The sequence below is a fragment of the Enhydra lutris genome, unplaced genomic scaffold (assembly GCF_002288905.1).
Source record: "Enhydra lutris kenyoni isolate GAN:26980312 unplaced genomic scaffold, ASM228890v2 scaffoldscaffold21, whole genome shotgun sequence".
Classification (NCBI taxonomy): Eukaryota; Metazoa; Chordata; class Mammalia; order Carnivora; family Mustelidae; genus Enhydra; species Enhydra lutris.
In genome coordinates this window covers 5,459,024-5,468,415 of record NW_019154105.1, presented here as the reverse complement: position 1 = coordinate 5,468,415, position 9,392 = coordinate 5,459,024, and the positions used below count along the sequence as shown (strand labels likewise).

The window sequence follows — 9,392 nt, the reverse complement described above, 5'->3', positions numbered from 1 at the left end:
TTTTACTCTAACATCATTTCAGCATCTGCTTCCTGAGGGACCCAACTAGCACTTACTGTGTCTTCAAATATTTGGGGTGCTATCATATGAAAGAGCATTTAGAATTGTTTTCATATGGTGATAAGGGGTTAAAGTAGGAGAAACTGACTGAACTATTAAGGAAGTACCTTTCACAAATGCATACGGAGAACTTTCTAACTAGATTGGTGTGGTGCAAACATTGGGATAGACTGCCTCAACACTGATGAGTTTTCAGTCACTGCAGTCATTCAGGCCAAGAGAAGTGCTTATTGTAAGGCTGTGTGACATCACCACAACCCCCACCCCATACAACACGGAGCATCTGAGACGCTAAACATCTACAATGCTAAGTAAGTAGCAAAAATAAAATTGTTTAGGAAGCCACACCAGGAAGCCCAAACTTCTGATTTTTCAGTGGTTCAGTGGGTCTGGTTTCCTAAATCCATACCTGTACACTCCTAGGACAGCCCAGTGGTACTCCAGGCCAGACCCCCATTATCCACATCCCCTTCTTTCCTTCCTTCCTTCCTTCCTTTCTTTCTATCAAAGAGCTACTAGCAAGGGAGCTAAGGCTATGGGCTCATTGTCCTCACGGTCTATTTTGCAGGATCAAAACCAAACTGCCCATATGTTTGTTAAGCAAACTGTAATATTCTCTTTGGCGTCTGATGAAATTTCATGACACCCTCCACTGACACCTGGCTTTCAAGCTCAAGAACCTGTATCCCAGAGACAGAAGGACCCTCTTCCTCAAAACCCCCTTTCTTCATCAAGACACAGGCACACCAGTGAGGAGACACACACTTGCTTCTTTCTGGATTTCCATAATGGTCAAATTATATACATAATTATAGATTTCAGATAATGAAATAAAAGGTGTGAAATTCTGATAGAAAAACAGTAACCTAGTCAGCATAGGAATCTGTATATAAGGAGATACTTACTGAGCACCCGCCAAAGGCTAGATAGCCTTTCTTACAGGGCACAAGGGTGTGCTCGACAGGGTCCCTCATTTCCAGGAGCATGCATTCAAATGTCATTGAGAAGCCTGCTGACCCTCCACTAAGAGAAGCAATCGAAGCCATGTTCACAGATAGCCATCCTAAAGAGAATGCTGTGGAACCACCAGTCTGATGTCTTTTCCCTTTCTCTCCATGCCAAATTTCTGCAGTATCCCTACCAGTTATAGTCTACATTTTCAAGAAATATTTCATTATAGTTATAGTGCTCTGAAGCCAATTCATAAAATTTGCAAGGGGAGTTCAAAAAAAGCAAGCTCAGCAGTATTTGGGGACTTTTAAAAATGATGACACAGCTGACCTATTGGAGACAAAGACAGTGGGAGGGCCCTCACTGGCATAATAAATAGGAGTCTCTGTGCTCAGAACCCACAGTTCAGACCCAGAGCTGAAGTCTGAACTCCACCTTGAGGCAGAATGAGGTTCACCCTGGGATCTCTGCTGTTCATGCTACTGGTCTGCAGCCTCCCTCCTGTCCATGGTGAGAACTTTCATATATTTTGTTATTGTGCTTTGTGCAGAAATAGTCTTCAGCCGTTTCTTTCTTTTCAATTAGAATATGGGGAGCGATAGGACTAGTGGGGGGGGACTACTCAACTGCTCCTAAATTTCTAAAAGTAAGGTGCTTAGAGATTTAACTCTTAGAGGCTAGAAGTACGTATGTCGTTAAGATTCTTAACCACAGATGGAGATACTGAAGTCCTGTGTCCATGTGGCTTCTACTGGGCTTGTCCATTCCTGGTCTTTTTCAGATTCAGCTCTATTAACTAACTCTTTCCATGTACAACTTCTTTGCTCCACCTTTCAATTCTACCCCTTCTGACTAAACCTTTTATAGGGTTTAAAGATAATTGATCTCAACAGGTTGGTCTCCTACAGGGAATGTTTGGCGTGATTTTATACGGCTAGCTCTGACATGAACAATTGTAAGCACAACATGGGGACTGAAGTACATGCTTTCTGCAAAGAAGCAGACTTCCAAGTCCAAATGGGAAGACTATGTTTGTATAAGTAGATAAATACCTAGTTGAAGTGATAAGTTTTTATACAGCTGAAGAAAGCCGAAGCATGTGCAGAATGATATGCTCTGCCCAGGTGTAAAAAACAAATTTTGTTCTTAAAGTGCAAGGAATTGTTTTCCAGTTGTTATTTTCTTCACGTGCTATTTTTATTCTTCAAGACCTTCACCTCTCTCTTCCTCCGTAAAGCTTTCCCATCGCCCTGCCAAGGTTCTCTGTTCTCGTCATGCTGTTTGGATCTTGGGTGTGAAATACAACATTCTGTGACATTTTACTCTTTGTTCATGGGTTTCCTCCACCAAATTGTAAATGCCTTGATAGCCAGATCCCTTTTCTTTCAAATGATTGTCAAACATGGTGGTAGACACTGGATTTAAAGAAGGTAGAATTCATTAAAATACATGAAATAGATTACTTATAAAAGGATTGGGAGGGAGACAAACCACAAGTGACTCTTAATCTCACAAAACAAACTGAGGGTTGATGGGGGGAGGGGGGTTGGGGGAAGGGGGGTGGGGTTATGGACATTGGGGAGGGTATGTGCTATGGTGAGTGCTGTGAAGTGTGTAAACCTGGCGATTCACAGACCTGTACCCCTGGGGATAAAAATATATTATATGTTTATAAAAAATAAAATTAAAAATAAGTATTTAGTACAAATCACTGGTGGTGTTGAATAAAAATAGTCTTGAATTTTAATTATTGGTCTTTGGTTGGTAATGATATCCAACTGATACAGAGGACCAACATATAACACAAAAACAAAAACTCTCTTCCGTGGTATTTCTTTGGAGAGACAAGGGAGGAGGTGATTTGAGCATGATAAGAACAATCCTGTTACAGCTTATTATTGCTCTGGGGATGCTGTAAGGAATTCATATCTTCGGTTTTTATGTGTTTGGAGCGAAGATCAGTTGACCTAACACTGTATTAATTATAACTGAGTTGTAAATCCCCAGAGTGGTGGTTCTCAAATTTTATTATACAGACAATCACCTGAGCACCAATATAACACTATCGCAAATTTCAATAGGTATTGTGTTTTTAGAAAGCTGATTTTATTTTATTTTTTTTAAGGTTTTGGTAGAAAATGTTTGAAAATAAGCCAAGACAAGCAGAAATACACAAACTAAAAGCATCTCGGTGAAAGCGTTGACTTGAAATTTTTAAATATTCAAATGTACCATATGAAAGATTAGTAATTAAATTCAAGTTATGCATTATATGCCAGGGGATTAAAATAACTGCTTGTGTTTACAGGTGTTCTGGAGGCCTACAATACAAACTTGAAGTGTAAATGCATCCAAGAGACCTCGGCCTTTATCCCGGTCAACCACATTGACAGGCTTCGGGTCTTCCCTCCTGGGAATGGGTGCCCAAACAAAGAAGTCATGTAAGTTGCAGGAGAAAAAGTTACCTGATTCTTTTCTCCCCATGAAAATCAGATCAAATATTGCCATAGAGTATTTGTTAGTATTGTTGACATACAATGTTGCATTACTTTCAGGTATACAGCATAGTATTCTTATTCAAGAATCTCAAAGTGATTTACTTTGAGAGTTGCTTACAACTCTCAAGCTAATAATGAGACTCAGTAATATTTGTTAAATGTCTGTTTTGCCTCAGCCCTGAGCTAAGTGTCTTATGCACATTCACTCATCTTATTCCTTTAAGAGCCCTATTAAGTTATATCTGCTGTTATCACTCCTCTATGGATGCAGAAACCGAGGCTTAGGAAGGTTCACTGACTGCCCTGAGGCGTACCAGTGGGAAGAGAAAGAACCAGGACTCCACCCAGGTGTTCCCCCACCAAACCTCTTTTCTTCTCCACCAAATTCGAATTGACTGCAAAAGCAGGCACTTTGCTCCCCAGAACTTAAAGAGCAAGAAAATAAGTATTCACAACAGTCCTTGGCCCGAACGTCTGTTTTTATGGAACCATCCTTTAGCTTTCAGATCAACTTGAAGAGTCAAGCTAAGGGGACAGTAGTGGCTGCAAGAAATTCCATAGGTATTTTCTTTTACTGAAATGTTTTTTCTGTGACCCTTCCTTTTCAGTAAGTTCAGATAAATCTGCTCATGCTTCTATCCTAGCATTTTCCAGAGCACATCAAATGAGAATTTACACATTGCACGTGACGCTCATAGTAGAGTGTCCGGCACAGTAATAAATATAATAAATGTTCAGTAAAAGTTGGCTGTGATTATTATACATTGCTATGTTGAAATAATCAGGTTTGTGGTTCTCTCTCTCTTTCTTTCACTCCCACCAGAAAATAAGTTCTTTATAGACAGGGATCAGTTTTGTTTCTCTACTCCCAATGCTTTATCCCTTACCTGGCATAGAATAGAGGTACAACCAATGTTGGATTGTTACATTTAATATTTTAAGTAGAGTTTATAGATCTTTTGTGTTTAACTACTTGGAACTTTGATTTCTCCTTCTTCGATCTATCTTTATGAACCAAGCACCCACAATACCTTGAAGTATTAGGTGCAGCATCTTGCTCAGGGCATTCCTGACTTCATTTTCATCAGCAGCCCTTCCCTTGGACTTCTTTAGACTTTAGAAATGTTTGTAAGCAGCTACTTTTGTTTGTCCCACTTTGCTATGTGCTTTGGGTCTCTCGCACTGGCTGGATTCAACTTGTAAAAAGGAAATATGGGATATTAAAAATACGTGTGAAAATCTTTCACTAAAAAGGCATTACACTTTCTCTAATGTCTTCACCAATGAAGGTTCTAACTAAACCACAATTATTATCCTCAAACTCAGAGAAGTCAGTGAGCACTGGGTGGTATATGCAACTGATGAATTGTTGAACACCACATCTGAAACTAATGATGTACTATATGTTGGCTTATTGAGTTTAAGTAAGAAAAACAAAAACAAAAAACAAAAGAAACTTAGAGATGGCAAGTCTAGCCATGACCTATTGGGGAGCAGTTCCTCTGCCTGTGTAGAAAACTGAGACTCTTTCTCTCTCTCTTTTTAACTTTACTTTTTCAGTGTTCCAAGATTCATTGTTTATGCACCACACCCAGTGCTCCATGCAATACGTGCGCTCCTTAATACTCACCACCAGGTTCACTTAACACTCCACCACCCTTCCCTCCAAAACCCTCAGTTTCTTTCTCAGAGTCCACAGTCTCTCATGCTTCATCTCCCCCTCCAATTTCCCCCAACTCACTTCTCCTCTCCGTCTCCCCATGTCCTCCATGTTATTCCTTATGCTCCACAAGTAGGTGAAACCATATGATAATTGACTCTCTCTGCTTGACTTATTTCACTCAGCATAATCTCCTCCAGTTTTGTTCATGTTGATACAAAAGTTGTGTATTCATCCTTTCTGATGGAGGCATAATATTCCATTGTATTTATGGACCATATCTTCTTTATCTAGTCATCTGTTAGAGAGCAGCATCTTGGCTCTTTCCACAGTTTGGCAACTGTGGTCATGGCTGCTATGAATATTGGTGTACAGATGGCCTTTCTTTTCACTATATCTATATCTTTGGGGTAAATACCCAGTAGTGCAATTGCAGGATCATAGGGTAGCTCTATTTTTAATGTTTAAAATTTTTATTTATTTTTTTAATTTCTTTTCAGTGTTCCAGAATTCATTGTTTATGCACCACATCCTTTAATTTCTTAAGGAATCTCTACAGTGTTTTACAAAGTGGCTACACCAACTTGCATTCCCACCAACAGTGTAAAAGGGTTCCCTTTTCTCCACATCCTCTCCAACACTTGTTGTTTCTCATCTTTTTAATTTTGGCCATTCTAACTGGTGTAAGGTGGTATCTCAATGTGATTTTGATTTGAATCTCCCTGATGGCTAGTGATGATGACCATTTTTTCATGTGTCTGTTAGCCATTTGTATGTCTTCTTCAGAGAATTGTCTGTTCATATCTTCTGCCCATTTTTTGACATGATTATCTGTTTTCTGTGTGTTGAGTTTGAGGAGTTCTGTATAGATCTTGGATATCAGCCCTTTGTCTGTAGTGTCATTTGCGAATATCTTCTCGTGTTCTGTGGGTTGCCTCTTTGTTTTGTTGACTGTTTCCTTTGCCGTGCAGAAGCTTTTGATCTTGATGAAGTTCCAAAAGTTCATTTTCGCTTTTATTTCCTCTGCCTTTGGAGACATGTCTTGAAAGAGGTTGCTGTGGTCAATGGCGAAGAGGTTACTGCCTATGTTCTCTCTTTTTTAAAATTACATTTCCTCTACCATGAGTCATCTCTCACCTCTCAACCTGAGGAAATATTGCACCCTAATTTCTTCTTTGTCAAGTTCAATCATTTTGAAGTGACAAGAATTTGATTTTATATCTTCTCCCCAATTTTCTGTGTTTCTGAATTTTAGTCAGATATAGGAATAAAGCTGGAAATTATGAGAAATTCATAGCAATTGGGATAAAAATCCAGATGGTCAGAAATCTATTTTCCATCATGAATTCAAAAACCAAATCAGAAGGTTCTGCCCAAGAAGCCAACAGTCCTATGCCCTCGGTCCTCTCTAAGATTCATTTACAAGAGTAGTTTCAAAGCTAGATGGCTGGATCCTTGCTCTCTGTTATTTCCTAACTAAGGTAAATGTGAAGAAATTGCTTTGTTCGAAGTCCACCCCAATAGAGTTGAGTGTCCCAGTTTGCTATCACCTGGGAAACCTCATGTCTTTCAGCAAAGGGAAAACATTTGACACTGCCCAGCATTTGATAACCATTCAGATCCTGCCCGTGTAGAGTAGTGGCTACCTGATGGGAAACATTCATTTGGATGCCGCTCTACCATCGTATTTGTTGTATAGTCTTAGACAACTTATTTAAACACCCTAAGCCTCAAGTTCCTCATCTGAATATAAGAAATAATAGTTCTCTAGCGTAGGATTTGTGTGAACTTGAGATAATTCATACTACCTGCTGAGCATAGTGATTGACACATTACAAGGGCTTGATTGATATTAGCAAGTAATTATTATTGCTGCTTTTGCTGTTGTTGAACCTCTTAAAGCAGTGACAGCCTCACTAACTAGAGGTACAACAAAATGCAGATGTCACTCTCCCACATTAAATTTCATTGAATTTTTTTACAAATAAAATTTTCTAAGAGAGTGTTTTATGGAGTTTATTTCGTTCTCCCAAGCCCAGTGGACAAATACATTTTAAAGGTATTGTGATACAGATTTCGAAGTGAGCCAACCTTGGGGTCATGTATTTGGTCCACCTCAACTCATGGAGAGACTGTCAACAGAGCATTAACCCCTGACACTTGAGATTCTATAAACCTCATCTATAGCTCCACTGGCTCATACACGACTTTTCTGCAAATGTTTCCCTCCTTCCTCAGACCTCACACTACAAATCACCTACTTCAGATCCTAAACTGCCCACCTCCAATTTCACTTCACCGAGGAATATTTTTATACTCAGTTCTCCTTAAGCACAGGATTGACTAAAATGTAACACTGCTTTATTTTCATTTTTGTTTCTTTTCCCCCAGAGTTTGGAAGAAGAATAAGTCGGTCGTATGCTTGAACCCTCATTCCAAATGGACACAAAAATTAATAAAAACATTACAGTAAGTCAGGCATAACAAGAGTTTCCAGATTCCAATGTGTACAGAAGGGTTTCCTTTTAATGGGTAGTCAAAATGGAGACCATTTTAAATTTATGAGAAATTCTTAAGACAAATACTCATTCTTCATTATTATTACTTTTCAAATGGGTGAGGTTGACTTATTTCAGTAGCTCAATAAACTAAATTGGAAGCCAGTATGTACAATATTCCTTGTTTGACATCTTTAAGGGAAAGCCAATTTCTAATAAGTCTCTAAACATGACTCTCTTGTTTCTGTTTTTATTATAGAAAAAATGCTGCTTCAACTCGACCAGCTCCAGGGTTTAGAAGAAAGATCAAGTGATATCAATATCTGTATTAAGGACACCTGTATTCCTCCCTGAACCTGCTCTGGGCTTTAGTCTTGTATTTGGATGAACCTTTCCAAGAAAAAGAACATCCCCCACATAAGCAAGCATGAAAGTATATGTAAAAATAACCCTAGAGCAGCTTATGGGGCCAAGTTGGGCTTTTTGAAAAATAAGGTACTCTATATACTTGGGCTTTGCATTCTCATTCATCACAAAGGAAATTTCTTTGAGGATAGTTACTTAGTAATAAATTGCATAGGTTTCTTTTAATAGTGTTATTAAAATAATAGCAATAGCAATAGTACTATTGCTTAGTGCTAAATTTTCCTAGAAAATAAGGTAATATGAATTTAAATCTCAAGTCTAAACATGTGGCTTGAGTTAGGAAGGAAATGATGGAATTCACTTCAATCATTTTATACCATAAGAAAAGTAGACTTCCATAAAAGACTTGAAACCTGCCTGAGAAACCCATGGAACTTTATGAGACAGAGGGCTCTCATAGTTGATATCTTCCATTTAAAAGCTCCGTATTGAGAGAAATGGGGTCCTACTTTTAATAGTTCTTTTATAATATTTACTGTCATATGCAAAAACTAATAACATTCAATGATCCCAGACTTAAATTCATAGAATACTCAGGAAAAGCATTTAAAAGCTTGTGTTCAGATGTACTCTTTTATACATTTGCTTTGACAAATATTTTTTACTCACATCTTTTGCACAGACTTTTATTTTCTTGCTCTCTGGTACCTGATTCTATAATGTTTCTTATTAATCTAATGCTTTTCAATAAACCTAAGTCAACATTTTACTTAATTATGAGCAACTCATTCTTAACAGAGCATTTGCTCAAATTTAGACATTCTCTGACTCATCACAATGAAAAGTAGGATTTCATCATACTGATTTTTATTTGTATGATGCTTGCCTTTTACAGATCTAAATTATGTGGCAGTGGGTGAGTGAAGCTGTTCCTAACATTAACACAGTGAGAAAATGCTTAACTATGAGAGTCTCTTTTCCTTGGTGTACTCGTCATTATTTCTTCCAGAAATCTTCAAACTCTCAACAAAACCTATTTTCACAGTTCCATTATATTGATTCTTAAAATCTCCAATGTTTCCTTTGACAAAATTTTGCATGGGCTTGACAAACAGAAGAAGAAGATCCTTACATCTCCATTCTTTCCTTCCCTGGATGCAGCCTGACTCTCCTTGTAGGCTGAGCTCCGCTCTCCTACTGTCCCTCAGTCCCCTTGACACATGAGGGGCCCCATTCCAGCACACCCAGGTTTGAAGCTGTATCTGGCTCCTGATTTCATTATCTCTTTTTATTTTTTATTTATTTTTATTAAATAGATTTCTTGGATGGAAGTAAAGAGAACCTATTCATCCTATATTT

At 38.3% G+C, this 9,392-nt stretch overlaps 1 protein-coding gene across 1 annotated transcript; it reads left to right on the top strand.

The window, feature by feature from the left end:
- The first annotated feature begins 1,364 nt into the window (after positions 1 to 1,364).
- LOC111149300 (C-X-C motif chemokine ligand 13) lies at positions 1,365 to 8,807 on the top strand. Its single transcript, XM_022506292.1, has 4 exons — positions 1,365 to 1,521; positions 3,320 to 3,452; positions 7,561 to 7,638; positions 7,927 to 8,807. Exons 1-4 carry the CDS (start codon positions 1,458 to 1,460, stop codon positions 7,979 to 7,981), a joined length of 330 nt encoding a protein of 109 aa, XP_022362000.1. The 5' UTR covers positions 1,365 to 1,457; the 3' UTR covers positions 7,982 to 8,807.
- The last annotated feature ends 585 nt before the right edge of the window (positions 8,808 to 9,392 follow it).